The sequence below is a fragment of the Monoraphidium neglectum genome, assembly GCF_000611645.1.
Source record: "Monoraphidium neglectum strain SAG 48.87 unplaced genomic scaffold scaffold00022, whole genome shotgun sequence".
In the NCBI taxonomy this organism is placed as follows: domain Eukaryota; kingdom Viridiplantae; phylum Chlorophyta; class Chlorophyceae; order Sphaeropleales; family Selenastraceae; genus Monoraphidium; species Monoraphidium neglectum.
In genome coordinates, this window is record NW_014013605.1 from 10,631 (window position 1) to 26,208 (window position 15,578).

The 15,578-nt window shown below is 64.4% G+C and overlaps 7 protein-coding genes across 7 annotated transcripts in view; 5 read left to right on the forward strand and 2 right to left on the reverse strand.

Annotated features, from left to right (window-relative positions):
- The window catches only part of MNEG_0305 (Myosin-9), a gene marked incomplete at both ends in the record, with an annotated part of 8,235 nt that extends 5,703 nt beyond the window's left edge, over positions 1-2,532 (forward strand). Inside the window, 2 exons of the mRNA XM_014051200.1 lie at positions 445-1,551; positions 1,738-2,532. Coding sequence (XP_013906654.1) covers positions 445-1,551; positions 1,738-2,532 — 1,902 coding nt within the window. The remainder of the gene's footprint in view (positions 1-444; positions 1,552-1,737) is intronic.
- A 566-nt stretch (positions 2,533-3,098) lies between these two features.
- MNEG_0306 (DNA-directed RNA polymerases I, II, and III subunit RPABC5) lies at positions 3,099-3,862 on the reverse strand (the record flags this gene model as incomplete). Its single annotated transcript, XM_014051201.1, has 3 exons — positions 3,099-3,225; positions 3,434-3,492; positions 3,827-3,862. 3 exons carry the CDS (start codon positions 3,860-3,862, stop codon positions 3,099-3,101), a joined length of 222 nt encoding a protein of 73 aa, XP_013906655.1.
- A 427-nt stretch (positions 3,863-4,289) lies between these two features.
- On the forward strand, positions 4,290-6,023 carry MNEG_0307 (Coiled-coil domain-containing like protein 42; the record flags this gene model as incomplete). The annotated part of the gene is made up of 5 exons (XM_014051202.1): positions 4,290-4,321; positions 4,490-4,613; positions 4,757-5,004; positions 5,241-5,262; positions 5,481-6,023. 5 exons carry the CDS (start codon positions 4,290-4,292, stop codon positions 6,021-6,023), a joined length of 969 nt encoding a protein of 322 aa, XP_013906656.1.
- A 775-nt stretch (positions 6,024-6,798) lies between these two features.
- Positions 6,799-8,779, forward strand: MNEG_0308 (Metacaspase-2; the record flags this gene model as incomplete). The annotated part of the gene is made up of 6 exons (XM_014051203.1): positions 6,799-7,140; positions 7,450-7,535; positions 7,958-7,998; positions 8,194-8,224; positions 8,419-8,525; positions 8,700-8,779. The coding sequence occupies 6 exons, from the start codon at positions 6,799-6,801 to the stop codon at positions 8,777-8,779; spliced, it is 687 nt and encodes a 228-aa protein (XP_013906657.1).
- Positions 8,780-9,047: 268 nt separating this feature from the next.
- On the forward strand, positions 9,048-11,112 carry MNEG_0309 (Metacaspase-2; the record flags this gene model as incomplete). Its single annotated transcript, XM_014051204.1, has 7 exons — positions 9,048-9,106; positions 9,387-9,506; positions 9,721-9,789; positions 10,098-10,167; positions 10,442-10,537; positions 10,732-10,803; positions 11,056-11,112. 7 exons carry the CDS (start codon positions 9,048-9,050, stop codon positions 11,110-11,112), a joined length of 543 nt encoding a protein of 180 aa, XP_013906658.1.
- A 1,370-nt stretch (positions 11,113-12,482) lies between these two features.
- On the forward strand, positions 12,483-13,322 carry MNEG_0310 (hypothetical protein; the record flags this gene model as incomplete). Its single annotated transcript, XM_014051205.1, has 1 exon — positions 12,483-13,322. One exon carries the CDS (start codon positions 12,483-12,485, stop codon positions 13,320-13,322), a length of 840 nt encoding a protein of 279 aa, XP_013906659.1.
- Positions 13,323-13,841: 519 nt separating this feature from the next.
- Positions 13,842-15,542, reverse strand: MNEG_0311 (RNA-binding protein 42; the record flags this gene model as incomplete). The annotated part of the gene is made up of 4 exons (XM_014051206.1): positions 13,842-14,103; positions 14,456-14,571; positions 14,821-15,146; positions 15,365-15,542. 4 exons carry the CDS (start codon positions 15,540-15,542, stop codon positions 13,842-13,844), a joined length of 882 nt encoding a protein of 293 aa, XP_013906660.1.
- Positions 15,543-15,578: the final 36 nt, after the last annotated feature.

A 15,578-nucleotide genomic window follows, 5' to 3' on the forward strand; every position in this document is an offset into this window, starting at 1 on the left:
CCGGCGGCGGCGGCGGCGGCGCGGTGGCGGCGGTGGCGGCGGTGCTGCGGGCGTTTGGGGTGAAGGAGGGGCAGTTTGCGATAGGGCACACCAAGGTGTTCTTCAGGCCAGGTGGGTGGGCCACAGTTGGCGGTTCAGATGGCAGTTCAGGGGTTTGACATGTTTTGTGTTCAGGGCTAGGTTCAGCAATGGACTGAGAAGATTGACAGGGGCGCGGCCCAACCATGCTAATCTGCAAACAGCATACCCCCTGCAGCCAGCTCAACTCTTCCCTGTGTTCTGTGTCCAGCGATCCTGCAAGGACATCGATCCTGCCGTGTGTGTTTCAAACCAGTTTCATTCCTATCAATCCATCCAACCCCAAACCCTGGTCTCAAACCCATGCAAATCCCCTTGCCAGGCGTACTGGGATTTGTGGAAGACCGCTGGGCACGCACCCAGCAGGCGGCGCTCAGGATCCAGGCGGCCACACGCATGCGCTCCGCGCGCGACGCCTTCCTCCGCGCGCGCGCCGCCGCCGCCACGCTCCAGTCCGGCTGGCGCGCCCGCGGCACGCGTCTCGCGCACGCGCACGCGGTCCGCCAGCACCGCGCCGCCGCCCTGATCCAGGCGTGCTGGCGCGGCGCCGCCGCGCGCGCGCTGCTGCGGCGCGCTCGCGCGGCCGCGACGACCATCCAGGCCGCCGAGCGCCGCCGCGCGCTCCGAGCGCGCATTGCGGCGCGGGAACGCGCGCGCGCGGCCGCGGACGCGTCCGCCGCGGCGGCGGCCGAGGAGGCGCGGCTGCGTGAGGCGTCGTTCGACGCGCTGCAGCGGCGCTACGGCGCCGCGTCCCTGGAAGACGTGGGGGCGGCGCTCGCGTGCTGGGGCAGCCTGCGGGACGAGGCAGGCGCGCGGCGGGACCCTGCTGACATCAGCGCGGCTCTCTCCTTGTACAGCGCCCTCCAGAGCCTCGAGGCCGGCGCCCGCGGCGACTGCCAGGCGGGCCTGCCGGCGTCGTGGGGCCCGGGCGGCGCGCGCGACGCGGCTGCGGTGGCGGCGGCGCTGCGGCTGGCGGGCGCCGCGCGAGCGAGGGGGCTGGCTGACGAGGCGGCGCTGGCGGAGGCGCTCGATATCGCCGAGGCGGCGCGTCATGCACTGGGGCCGGACGGCTCCGACGCGGCGCAGGTGCGCGCGCTGCTGCGCGAGTTTGCGGCGACGCCTCGGGGGTCGCCGCGCGTGGGGCATAAGCTAGGCGCGGACGGAGCCGGCAGCCGTCCGCCAGGGGTCGCCAAGGCGCCGGCAGGCGACGAAGCGGACCGGCTGGATGCGGCGGCGGCGGCGGCGGCGGCAGGCGGCTGCACTGTGCACCAGGTGGAAGCGGCATCATTGCAGCAGGGGCAGAGGCAGACTAGCGACGAGCGGCAGCAGGAGTGGCAGCAAGAGCGGCAGCAGGGTGGGTACGTGAGCGGCGAGGAGGTCGAGGCGCTGCGGCGGCAGCTGGAGCGGGAGCGCGCCGCCAAGCGTCTGTACGCGCAGCGGCTGGAGCAGCAGGCGGTCGAGTGGATTGACCAGGTGGGGGGTCGTCGCCCGATTTCAATATCTGCCTGGGGGCTGCCTGGGCCGCTGCTGCATAACACTAGACATCCCACATCGCATGATGCGCACTCACGCACACCGCTGGCTCGTCAGAGTCCTATGTCCTGCACCTTCCCAACTTCCGCCAACCGTTTCACTCCTCATGGGAAACACTCAACCCAGGTGCGCTGCCTCCAGGGCTACATCGATCACCTCAAGACCAACATGCAGCCGCTGCAGCACCACAACAACCACCACAACCACTATTACCATCATCAGCATGAGCAGCAGCACGAGCAGCAGTATGAGCAGCAGCAGCAGGAGGAGGAGGAGCAGCAGCAGCAGCAGCTGTGGCGGCTGTCTGCCGCCGGCAGCGGCGGCGGCGACAGTGTCACCAGCCCGCACACGCCGCTCGTCGTCGCGCGCACGGCGAGCAGCGCCCCGCCAGACCGCGATGAGCTTGCCTGCGGCTACGCGGCCGCCGCGGAGGCCGCCGCGCGCCGCCAGCTGCAGCAGCAGGAGCAGCAGCATGAGCAGCAGCTGGGCGCGCTTTCCCCGCGCGCGCACGGCGTCTCGCTCCGCGAGGCGGCCGCGGTGGCGGTGGCGGACCACAACGCGCAGCTCATGGCAGAGGTGTCGGCTGCCCGCGCGGAAGCTGCCGCCGCGGCAGCCGGGGCGGCCCCTGCGGGCGCGGGGCGCCTCCTGGCGGCGGACCGCCTCCGCGGGGCGGACCTGGGGGCGCTGCGCAGCGGGCTGCAGCCGCAGAAGGGCAAGGGGGGCCTCATGGGCCGCCTGCGCAACGCGGCGGGGCGGGCGCCGCTGGCGCCCGGGCAGATCAACCTGAGCACCATGCCAGACCTGGCGGCCCCTGGATTGCTGGACGAATTTGGGGCGCAGCGGTCGGGCGGCGGCGTTGGCGGCGGCAGCGGGGGCGGGAAGAAGAAGCTCGGAGGGTTTTTGTTCGGGAACCGCGCGTGAGGGGCCGGCCCGCACTCTTTGGGATCGATGGGGCCCGGCGCCTGTGCGCTGTGGGGGCTTATGGGCCCCCCACAGCGGGGTTTCACCACATATTGATTCTGCTGCAGGGGTCGCGTGGGCATTCAGCTCAAAAATTTTCAAAGCAACAGCAGGGTGTTTGACCTGACTGCGGAAGGCCGCGCTATTACTAATTGGACTGAACCTCTTGATTGTTGGTACTCAGGGCGCCTTTTTGTGTGGCTGACCGCCCAGCCGTTCCTGTTCCTGGTACCCTTGTGCCAACCATAAATTTCATTGCCACGCAGCGATGCATTGGCATTGCAAATTCTGACATTTACAAAGTTGTGGTCGGCCTAGGCCGTTTCTGCAAGTGTGACGACAACGCCGAGGGCGATGCCAGCGGCCGGCCTCACAAGCCTGCTGCGAACTTGGGTGACGCTGGACCGCCCAGTGGGGGTGCAGCTGCAATTGCTACACAACAATCCAAAAGCACTGCTGCACAGTCACATAATCATAAGACATTGTCATGAGGAAGCCTATCTACTTGACACAGGGCCGCCGGCCTGTCATTGCTGCTGGTCGCCCGCCCGCTCCAGGGTGTTGTAATTAAGAAGCTTCTCGATCAGGTCGACGTGGGTCATCAGCATGCGCCGGCAGCAGTACCGGTTCAGGTTGAGCGCATCGAGCGCCTCCCTGCAAACGTGGCCGCGGCGCACACATGGTGTGAGGCACGCAGAGTGACGAACAGGCACGGCAGAGGTGGGCTACCGCAAGCTTCACCATTAGGGACCACACTGACTTTCAACCTGAGCAGATTGCAGGACGCCAACTTCCCCGCGTCTCTGCTGCTGCTGCTGCTGCTGCTCGCAGAACCACGCCACGCACAACACCAAAGGCCCACCCTTCGGTGTAGTCGGCCTGCAGAAGGTCCAAGTAAGTGTCCCACTTGTTGCCAATCACCTGCACGCGTTCAACAAGTTGATGGCGGTGAAAGTCGTCTCGCTTTGCAAATCAGTCGGCCGACGCAGTCGAGGCTGCAGCGAGGCACCAGCCGCCCTGCGGTGTCGTGCAGCCTGCCATTGCTACTGACCACATTCATCAGCGCAATATAAGCTGCCATCATGTCGAGCCGCGGCCCTTCTGTGGGATGAGACACGCAACAGCTGAGCGCCGATGCGAAAGACGACGCTGCCGCCGCAATCATTCACGTCGCCGCCACCAGCAAGGGCTTACAACTGCCGCAGCACCTATTGATTTGATAATCACGGCGCATGCTTTCGTTCGGGCAGCTCACCTTGCCGCAGGTGAAACACCGCACAGGGATGATCATGGTGGCCGCAGCGGGCCAAAGCCGTGTGTTCAAGTAAAGTACAACAATTTCTAAATTGTCCTTTGCGTAGCTTGAAGGGCGGCTACTGCCTCAGATCGCTTGCTTTGCACTAGCAGACGAACGAAGGACAGCTTGCAGCAGGAAGGCCACTGTGGTATGTTTTTCGTCGCGGCATGGTCGCTTGACAAGCCTTGGTGATGGCGGGTGCATCCTTAGGTGCGCCCCAGCTTCCTGAGGGGCGCCCTATCTTCTACACCAATGTTCAAACGATTCAAATGGAACAGAATTTGTAAAACGCTGTTTCCCTAGGCAGTTTCGGCTACACGGCTTCATACGAAGGCGTGCAGCAAGCCCGTCAACTCAGGCCGCATCTGTCAGCCGAGAGGCATTTGCAGGACCCTCGGAAGTGCAGCTTCAAAATTGAACGATGGAGGACGCCACGTGGCTTGCCCCCACGCGGTAGGCACTTCGGCTGACTGGTCACATGCGCGCCGTTTTGCAGCCGCTGCCCCTCACCGCAGCCCTGCACCTCAGCTTCAAACGCTGCTCTCACCCCGCTTTGCGGGTGCTTTGAAAAATGCTCATATCAATCTCCCACCCACAACCCTGGCACGCCACCTCGCTCAGGACACTGCCCAGCAACTTGGCGATGAACAATGTGACGCCGGCGACGCGCCTGCTGGAGAAGCGGCGGCAGATGTTTGAGGTGCAGGAGGCCCTCGAGGCCCAAAAGCAGGACTTTGCACGCAAGGTGCGGCAACGATCGCAATGGCGCAAAGCAGCGCGGCTAGCTTGCTGGCACATGGCTGTCTGGCTGCCTGGCGCGCGGCTGCCTGGCGGCGTACAGCTCGCGCCCAGGCGTCCTTCGCCCTGCACACACATTTGACATTGCAGGAGGAGGTGTTTCGAAAGCGCGAGGACGCGCTCAAGCGCCGCGACCTGGAGCTGCAGGAGAGCCTCATCCGCTTCAGCAAGTTCCTCCAGGAGAACGACAGCAAGCGCGCCAGGGCCGAGAAAAAGGCGGCCGACGAGATCAGGGCACGCCAGGCCAAGGAGGTAGAGATCGCGAAGCTGGCCGAGGTTGTGGACGCGCTGAGCGAGGAGAAGGAGCGCGCGGACGAGGCGGTCGACCGGCGCATGCGGTGCGGGTCGGGTGTTGTGCGCGGCAGAGTCATCCGTTTTGTGTTCCGCTTTGGTTGGTTGATTGGGGAGCTGCACAGCAAGCGGCGGTACCTGCGCGTGGTAGCGGCGTTTAGGGATCACTAGCCGCGCCGAGATTGCCAAGAGTTGTGCGCCGTATCCTGTACAATAGCGGGTGGCCATGCATCCACCCATCTTCGTTGACAGGCGCCCTTTCCTCGCGCCCCACTGTTCACAGCTACCAGCGCTACCTGGAGGCGGTGCTGGAGGCCGCGGATGAGTACCAGGAGATTGGGGAGCTGCTGGCCCGCCACGCCACACTGCAGGCAAGGCACTTCCTACACGCCTCGCCGCCCTCACATCCACCATAGCGGACCCGCCAGGGCTGGGCACGCCCCATGGTCGAATGATGCCTGGAGGGCAAAACTGCTCGAGGTTACCATGGCCAAGTTGCAAATTGCTGCGACCTATCCCGCAGGCCACCAATGCAGACCTGCGCGCCCACAAGTCCCGCTGCGACGCCGCCGCGGAGTCGCTGCGCAGCGAGCTCGCCGAGTACAGCAAGCGGCGCGGCGACGAGCTGCTGCTGCTCAACAACCGCCTGGCGGCGCTGAAGCAGCAGCTGGAGGCGCACGAGCAGGACGCAGCCCTGCTGGAGGCGGCAAAGGACGGCACGCTGGCGATCGCCAGCCAGAGGACGTTGGTGTACGGCCAAGTGGTGCTCGCGACAGACAACCTGTTCAGCCAGTGCCGCCAGCGGTCAAACATCGCGCACGCGCCGCAGGCAGGGCCGCTGCAGCAGCTGGAGGTGATCGGGAACTACGTGTCTGATCTGGTCGCCGCCTGCAAGCAGTTGCAGCAGCAGCAGCAGGTGCAGCAGCAGCAGGTGCAGCAGGGTAGCAGCGGTGCACAGATGTCAGTGCCAGGCAGTGGGGCTGCTGGGCAGCAGCAACAGCAGCAACAGCAGCAACAGCAGCAGCAACCACAGCAGCAACAGCAGCAGCAGCAAGCAGGAACATGAAAAATTGCACGTTGCTGCAGAGTAATAATTGTTTGCCGTGCAATGGCCTTTCAGAGGCTGGCCACCGGAGCTTGGCCTTGATTGACTTGTCGGCGAAAGTAGGGCGCACGACACCCCAGACTTTGCAGAAGGAAGTCTCCACTGTCAGACTTGGGCAAGCAGTTTCATGCAAGCGGATCCTCACTAGCAGTTGCCAGTGGTGCCAGGTCCACAGCTGCACGTCAGTGGTCTCGGCGCTCGGTATGCATATTGACACACGGACACTTGAACAGGCAACAGACCGGATTCCACTAGGTCAGTGCCACGCTCTGCATGCTCTGTGGGTGAGTGTATTACTAAGCGCTGCGCCCCGCTTAGCCAGGAAGGCCCCACCCAACTTGTGAGGCCTCTCACTTTGTCAACCCAGTCCCTGGGCCACCGCAAGCGCAACGCATCAGCTGCGGTAAAGCTCAAAGCAATTTTCAAAGCACTGCTTGCTGGACAGTCATAGCGCGCTTGCATGCAATCGAGGCGCTAGGCGTCGCCTCGTGACCTCAGCTCATGACCTGCCTCGGTTGCTGCGGGTCACTTGGTGAGAGCTCTGGGACCGTTGCTGCGACGCCGCAGTTGAGGTAGCTGCTGAGCAGTTGGCAAGTGGTATTACTGTGGCTTGTTTAAAGCAATCGTCTGAGCGCGAAGCGATCTTGGGATCGCCAGACGGCATCACACGCGAGTGGATCCTGCGGGCTGAGCGCTCGTCCTCAATACAACTTCATAAAGAACAGACTGTGCAATTATGGGGTTGTTCTCCAAGCTCGCAGAGAAGGCAGAGAAGATGGCAGCGCAGGCGCTGGGAGGCGGTGGAGGTGCTGGGCAGCAGCCTCAGCAGCAATACGGGCAGCAGCAATACGGGCAGCAGCCCTACGGGCAGCAGCAACAATATGGACAGCAGCATCAGGGCGGTTACGCGCCTCCGCAGGTCTACCAGCAGCAGCAGGCGCCGCAGCAGCAGTATCACCCCGGCTTTGGTCAAGCGCCGCCACAGCCGAGCGCTCCTCAGTACCAGGCGCCCACGGCCTACAGCCCGAACCCCCCGCAGCAGCAGGCCCCAGTTCAGGGCCGCAAGAAGGCCGTGCTAGTGAGTTCACCTCTATCCAGCTCGTTCAGTTCCTATCATGGCGCAGCGTATTGAGCGTTGGGTGGTGTGCGGGGTGCTAGGCATGGCATGCAGCGGAGCTGCGTGGCCGGCGCCCTCCTAGCAGATGCACGAGGCCCATACGTGCCATCTGGCGCATGATCGCGTGCATGAACTTCTTCGCTGCACGCTGTGGCATTCGCCCTGCGTGCCCATGGGACGCAGGGCACATACCTGCTCCTGCCCCGCCTCTCACTTTTGTCTGCACCATGCGGCTGTAATCTCCTACTCTCACCAACCTCCATCAACCAGGTTGGCATCTCATACGTCGGGACGCGCGCCCACCTAAGGGGCACCCTCAACGATGTCGAGTGCATAAAGTACTGCCTCATCAACAGGTGGGGTGTGCCAGCCCGGCAGATCCAGCAGCTGCGGCGGACCGGACGGCCAGCCGGCGGAAGGGGCCGCGCACGAGCAGCCCGGGCGGCAAGCAAGCGAACGTGCTGGTTGGGCGGGGCAGAACTTGTTTCAGGATTCGTAGATTCAACAACTTGGATTTGCAGCTGCAGTGGGCTGTTGTGCTTGCGTTTCCTTGGCCTGCACGCGCTGTCTGCAGCAGGTCAGTTGCGTGGCTTCACATGGCCTCGCAGCGGTCTGGGGCAGCTGATCAGCAGCACGGGCGAGCGCCGCCCGGCGGCATTGCAAGCCTGTTTTGAATTCGATATCAACAACGATCTGGGATCCGGGAGTTTGTTTAGGACGGGAACGCCGCGGAGCCGACCTCTTGGCGCCCCACTATTGCATGCCTACTGGATTACAGGTTTGGGTTCCCCGAGTCTCAGATCGTGGTCCTGCGGGACGGTGAGCAGCGGGCAATGCGCCTGTCATGCGGCCATGCCAGCCCCGCAATCCTCAAACCTGCGCCCGCTCTGCCGGGCGGCAATGTGAGGTGTTGGCCCGCTCTGGCGGCAATGTGAGGTGTTGTGGGTGGCGATGTCGAGACAGTGACACCACCCACGTCCTACCCAACTCTGGGGGCCTTGTCCCACCCCGCAGACGTCCAGCACCCGGACTTCTACCCGACAAAGTGAGGGCGCTGCGGGGTCATGCGCGGCTGCTGATGACGCCCACGATCGCAATGCGCAGCTGATTCTCACCCTCATGGCACCTTGACCCCTCTGCAGCACGCCTCACTCTAGCTGGGCTCTGTTTCTTGCCGCCCTTGCCCCTACCTGCCCCACGCCACCGCGCTGACGCTCCCCTTGCCCTCATTCTTGACAGGGCCAACATTTTCCGCGCGATCCAGTGGCTGATGACTGACCTGCAGTTTGGTGACAGCCTGTTCTTCCATTTCAGCGGCCACGGCAGCCAGCTGCGCGACCCCACGGGTGCGCCGTCCCCACATGCATCTGTGTTGCGCACACGCTGCGGGCGAGCGATTGTCGCGCGTGCGTCTGGGTGCACTCAATCACAGGGGCGTCCAAGAGCTGGTCTGATAATGTGGACGTGCCGCAAATGCGCGACGCCTTCAACTGCGCATCTCCGTCTCATGCGCCATGCAGGCATGGAGGCGGACGGCTACGACGAGACCATATTGCCAGTGGACCACGCCACTGCTGGCCAGATCCGCGACACGGGTTAGTCACGAGGTTGTTGTGCCCTTCAGGGTGGGGGCGTTGGCAGTTGCCATGCGGATTGGGAAACGCAGAGCCAGCTTCACGGCCATGCATGTCACTGGCAATGCTGATGTGGCGGGCTGCGGTCGCGCCTTGGCAGTTGGCTTCGAGGCCGTGTCGCGATTAATTTCGTCACCCCTATCATGTAACCCCTCGTCCTGCTGCAGTCCATCCCCATCGACGCGCCTCCCTGCTGCTGCTCATGCCACCTCCGCTGCAGAGCTGCACCGGGCGATGGCTGCGCCGCTGCCTCACGGCGTGGTGTTGCACGCCATCTTTGACAGCTGCCACAGGTGCGTGCTAGCAGGGACCCTGGTTTTACTGCAGATGTCTGGCGCTGCCGTTGCGCCGCCGCTGTGTGACTGAGAGCATTACTGACGTCCTCGCACTTTTGCTCATGATTCTCTCTCCCCCCCTGCTTTCCTGCGTTCTCTCTATCCAACGCCCGCCGCACCTGCTCAGCAGCCCCATCCTTGCCCCGACCACTTCTATAAACATATGCCATCTGCTGACCTGTCCTGCACCCACTCTGACCTGTCGCCCCCTTACTTGCCCACCGACACCCCCACACAGCGGCACCATCATGGACCTGCCCTACGAGACCAAGTATGACGCCAGCGGGGCCATGTCCTGGCAGGCGTCGCGCAATTACGGCACAGCCGGGGGCACTGTCTTCCAGCTGGGCGCATGCAGGTGCAGCGCGGGCGCATGCCGGCATGGGGGCCGTCGACGTGCCCGCGGGGTGAAACGGCTGCATTGCGCTCGCGGGGGGCGGAGTGGGCGACGCCCCACCTCACAACCAAGGTAACAACACCTGCAGCCTCTCATGCCGGCACCTTTGACCCTGCGTGGCTGCCCTTGGGCCCATGCGCTGTCCCCCCTCTGATGCCCGTGTTGGCTCGAGCAGCGACGACCAGACGGCGGCCGACACTGCGGCCCTGTCGCGCGAGGCCTACACAGGCGCCGCCACTTACAGGTGGGGTGGGAGGGGGGGGGGCGCACCCTCGGCCCGCGCACGGGCGCAGCAAGCCGCGGCCAAGCTGGGCTCTCGGAGGCTGACATGCTCGGCTGGCGGACAGCTGCTGTTGCCATGGCTGTCACAGCTGGACACTGCCTGCCGCTCCGCAGCACGAGCGCTGCCCTCGATGTCTACACAAAAGGCAGGCTGGCCGCTCGCACCAGGAAAATGTCAAACAGCACGATACTCTTTCTCGCTTTGACCGCCCCCTGCCCTTCCTCAACCTCTCTGGCCCACCATTCCGCTCGTCTCAATCGTTCTCGCAGCTTCATCGACAGCATCGAGAAGTACGGTGTGAACCAGTCATACGCCAACCTGCTGCTGCACATGACAGAGGTGCGCCTGCCCTTGTGTCTGAGAATGAGCATGCACATGGAGGCCACACGCGTGAGCGGCTGCGAGTCTGCAAGGCGGGACGCGCCACCGCAGGTTACACCAGCCACGCTTGCGGACGCGTCACAAGCAGGTGCTGATGCTCATCTGCCGCCCCTTCCACGCACTCGTGCCTGGTGCTGACCACCGCCAAGAGCAGCCGAACCTCAGTGGCCTGAGATGGTCACGACTTGAGCTATCAATTGGCTGCCCCTGGCTCCCTCCGCTCTGCCTGCAGTCGCTGCGCGCCCTGGGCAAGACGAGCCAGACAAAGCCCAGCGGGGGGTCGGCTGCGCTGTCCATGATGGCACCCATGCTCGGCGGGCTTGCAGGGGTGAGTGGGCCGTGTGCTGGTGCTGGTTGTTCACTCCTGTGCTGCACAAAAACACATCAGCTGCTGCTTGGCAGGTGCATTTAAAAGGTGTGTTGGCCCGGCAGCTCGAGCCACTACCTCCTGCCCGCCCCACTTGACCGGCCGGGCCAAGCGGCGCTGCTGACGGGGGCTCGACGTCCCGCCCGCCGCCGCAGGGCGCGATGGGCATGATGGCCGGCGCGCTGCTGGGCAACATGGTGGACAGGGGGCGCCTGAGTCACCAGCTGGTGAGTGCCACCCGGGGGCCGTCGCCGTTGCGCTGCCCCTCTTGCTTGAGCCCTGCCAACATGCTGCGCCACCAGCGCGTGCCAGACAGCTGCTATGGGTTTGCCTCTTGGCCGCGGCTCCCGAGCAGTTTGGCTGCTAGTGCGGCTCCGTTGGCAGGGCGGCGTGCGTGGACTGCATCAAGGCGACGGGTTGGATGCAGCCAGGCCGACAGGAGTGAACCTCTTGCTTGCCATCCATCCATCCTCCCACAGCCCACACTGGCCTGCGACAAGCCTGTGGACATCCACCAGATCCAGCTGATGATCTGATCAAGGGTTTCAGATCTGGACTGATACAGGCTGTGTGGGTATTGACTGCTGGGGGATCACACCGTCCACTTCCTGCTAGGGGCAAGGCGTGTGTGCGGTGTGGCTCAGTGCTTTTACCTTCAAACAAGCTCGTGAGATGAAGCAAGTTTGTGATTCGCACGCATTCTTGTCTTGTTAGCACAACCTGCCCGTCCCGCACCGCCGCACGCCAGATGGCGGTCTTGTGCGATCTGTACAAGCACTTGTCATATACACTGGGTCCTGCGTCGACTTTTTTAGGCAAGGATCACCCCAATACACTGTGCAGGATTGTTGCATTCTGGGGTTCTGTTCAGGAACTCTGCGCTTTCACAGCCTGAAGCTGTGTAAACCCTGCCTCGCGCACACCCCCAGCTGGCTGTTGGAAGTTGGGGTGGGTTGGAAGGGTCATGCTTCGTGCGACTGGGCGTCCCAGCATATTAAGGCCACCGCTTGCTGCACTGGTATCCATTTGGAATGGTGTCAGCACCGAAGCATGCTCACTCCATCAGTCCTTGTCGTGTCCATGCAGGCATGGATGAGGCAGGAGCAGCAGCTGCTGCTGCTGCGCAGCACGCAGCATGTCGTGACATGAGTGGGCACATCATCCTTTGTGGTCGCAACAGAGAAGGAAACATTATTTGTTCTTGAGTGCGTACCTGATACAACATTTGACAAAGGCCAACCTCTGCCCTCTGTAGAGGCCGTGGTGGCACCTCGAAGCGGGATGGCCTACCTTAGGCGTAAGCGGCTTTACTCAGAGTGCGACAGTGTATCAACAGATATCACCGCCAGCTCTTCTGGGCGGGGAGGCGAGGAGCTGAACGAACCGGACGTCGAGAGCGCGCGGTGGGCGCCAACAGCCATCTTGTTCAGTGCATGAGGTTACATGCATGGTTTATGAATATGATAGTTTCAAATCAAGCTCCGCTAGCGCCATGGGCTGGCGCCAACGTTGCATGCGTTGCGATCGCTGCATGCGCCGCTCCACAGGCAGCAGCAGCTCAGGGCGGCTCGTGAGGAGCATGCAGCCACCCGCTTGCATCTGGAAGAGATTCAGCGCGCATCCAGGGAGCAGCAGGGGCACGTGGTTATGCAGCTGCAGGAGCTGGAGGGCTGCAGTGCAGAAGGGGGCGAGGGCAGTGAGGGCGGCCACAGCGGGGGCTTGTGCGTTGTCGACCTGCACAGGCAGCTCAAGGTGGGCCTTGGGCTGGTGGCGTAGAAGAATGCTATGCCTGGAGCATCATGAGCATGTTTGTCCAGCAGGGAAGGGATGTCACAAGCCTGCTAGACCACCCCCCATTGGTGTGTTGCTGCGAGCAGGGCGCACACTTGCATTTACCGTTGTGTGCATGGCACCGCAGGCGTATGCAGCCCAAGAGCTGGATGCGGCAGCGGCGCTTGAGAAGCTGGAGCAGCAGCACCGTGCCAAGCTGGCTTCCCTGCTAGCCCCGCCCGACGGGCCTCCACAAACCACTGCGGGCGGCTCGCCTGCCCCTGGGGCAGTGGTGCCGCAGGAGCCACGGTCAGAGAGGGCCTCGCAGCAGCAGCAGCAGCAGCAGCAGCAGCAGCAGCAGCAGCAGCAGCAGCAGCAGGTAGTGCAGCAGGAAGTGCAGCAGACAATGCAGCAAGCGGAGGGGCAGGTGCAGCCGCAGCAGCACCAACAGCAGCCCAAGCCTGGTGATGCAGCGCAACCTGTTCAAGTGGACATGGAGCAGCAGCAGGGGCATCACTTGCAGCAGCTGCAGCAGCAGCAGCAGCAACAGCAACAGCAGCAGCAGCAGCAGCAGCAACAGCAGCAGCAGCAGCAAAGGGACAAGGTTCAACAGGAGCCGGAGCAGGAGCGGCTACTCGAGCAGCGCCTGCAACTTCAATCATACGCTGCGCAGCATCAGCAGCATCAGCAGCAGCAAGGGCCGCAGGTGACGCCTGGAAGAGAGGCCGCGAAAATAGATGCGGAAATGGCGCGCGTGGACGCCGAGATGGCCCGCGTAGCCATGCAGCAGGAGCTGGCCGCCAGCCAGCTGGACCGCCGGCGGCGCTCGAAAAAGGCGCGCACCGACGGCATCAGCCAGGTGTGGGAGTGGCTTCATGGCGGCGACGGCAGCGGCGGCGGCGGCGCGGCTGGCGGCGCAGGGGAGCACGGGGAGGCGCGGGCACTGGTGCAGCAGGAGGCGGCGCGGACGGGTTGACAATCTCTCTTTAGCACGCTGAACGACAGCAGCCTCGTTTGGCCCGTGACCCACATGCGTGACCCACCCCCTCGACCTGGGCGTCCCTTACCATGAGCTGACACTGTCCATACTGTATATCTATTCTTTCATCGCGCAACTGGCTATCCTAAGCTCTCAACTTGTAATTCAGGTATTACAAATTCCGTGAACCACCACGCATGCATGCCGACGCGTCCTGTGCCCCAGCAGCTTCTCCCAGGATCCAGATCATTTCTTGAGCTGGACGATGGCCAGGTGGTATCTTGGTACGACACAGGGGGTGGTGGTTGGAGGGAGGCGGTTGCTGTGGTGAACAAGAGATGCCGGGTAGGGAGGCCAGCGTGCGGTCTTGACCACACAGCAGCAACTTGGCAGGCTTTGGGCAAGCGGCGGCACGCCAAGGGTCCAGAGGAGCAGCACCTTGCCCGTCACCAGAGGTGCCCTGAGCTGAGCAGCCGCCCACCACCACAGATCCAGGCACTCCCGCCGAGCAACCGCTCACTTTTTGTGCGACGGCGGTATGCCAGGGGGATGCTGCGATTTCCGCTTGCCCTTGCCCTTGCCGCCGCCGCCACCATCACCGCCGCCGCCGCCGCCGCCGCCGCCACCGCCGCCGCCCTGCTGCTGGTTGGGGTTGCGTTCGTCCCAGCTGCTCTTGCGCAGCTGCACGGGCCTGTTGCCAATGTACTTGCCCTCCATCTCCCGCATGGCCTTGGCAAAGTCGTTGCCGTCCATCAGAGACACGAAGCCAAAGCCCTTGCTGCTCGGGGCAGGCGTGGCACAAGGCAGCCAGGGGGGGGGGCAAAGGGGTGACAGTCAGGTCAGCGGGGAGGGGGGCTCCAGGGCTGGCAGCAGGCCTCGCTGCTCAAAATATTCAAAGGGGTGCGGGCCCGAAGCATTCGATAGGGATAAGACGCACACCGTTGCAACAGGGCAGGGGTCGTGAGGCCAAGGCCTGGGCAGGCCTTGGTGTGGCTTCAGGTTGGTGAGGCAACCAGAGCGGCCGGCTGGCCCGTCTTGCAGCGCCGCTGGCATCCGCCGCCAAGGGGCCGCCGCGTCGCCGCCTGCGGCCGGACACCGGTGCGTGCGTCCCCCCGGCCAGGCCCGCGCACCTCTTCTTGGTCCTCTTGTCCTTGACCACTTTGGCCTTTGCAAAGGACGGGTACTTGATGAAAGCCTTGCTCAGCAGGTCATCATTGACCTCGTTACCCAGGTTGCCCACAAAGATCTGGACATGGGGTTCAAGGAGCACCGGGCACGCACGCGCGTGAGTGCAGACAGAGGGCTCACACGTTATACGGGGGCGCGTGAGCTCAACCGCCTCGGCGCAATGCGCGACGACCTCAAGCATGAGAGCGCCCGCAACCGCGCGCTCCAACCCCTGGCGGGGGGCACCCCGTCCCTTCCCCAGCCCACACTCTGCGGCCACCCCAGCGGGGCGGGGGAGGGGGGGTCTTGCATTAGACAAGCCACTCACCCGGAAGTCGTCCTCCGGCCACTCCCCCAGGGTGGGATCGTACCATCTCGTCCCGGCAGCTTCCCGCACCTTCCCCTTGTCGTCCTTCGCCTTGCCGCCCGCCGCCTTGCCGCCCGCCCCGCCCTTCCCGCCCGCGGCGGCGGCGGCGCCGCCGCCGCCAGCCGCGCCCGGCGGCTGGCCCGGTGGCGGCACAGGCGGCGCGACCGCGGGCGGCGCGGCGGGCAGGCCGGCGGGCGGCATAGGCAGGCCGGCGGGCGGCAAAGGCAGGCCAGCAGGCGGCAACGGCAGGCCGGCCATCCCCATGGGCGGCGGGCCGCCACCAAACCCTGAAGCGGTGCGGTGGGATTTGACGCAGGCCGGGAACCTTGAGAGTGGCTTTGAGGTTCAAAGTTTGACAGGAGTTGCAAAAATGCACGCAATCAGCAAATAGGATGCAATCTGCCGCAACACGCTGGCCCTGGCACCGCCGATCAACTGATCAGGTGCGGCCGCATCCCCGACCTCCTCGCAGCTCGCAGACGACGGCTGCGGCGAGGCCGCGCACCTGGGACACCCATGGGCCCGCCCATGCCGAGGCCCATGGGGCCGCCCAGCCCCATGCCACCCATCGGCGGCGGGCCCCCCATAGGAAGGATGCCAGGGGCGCCCATTGGGGGGCCGCCCATGCGCATCTGGGGCAAGCCGCCCATTGGGGGCCCGGGCGGCGGCGGCAGGCCACCCATCGGCCGCGGGGGCGGCGCGAGGGGCGGGGGTGCCAA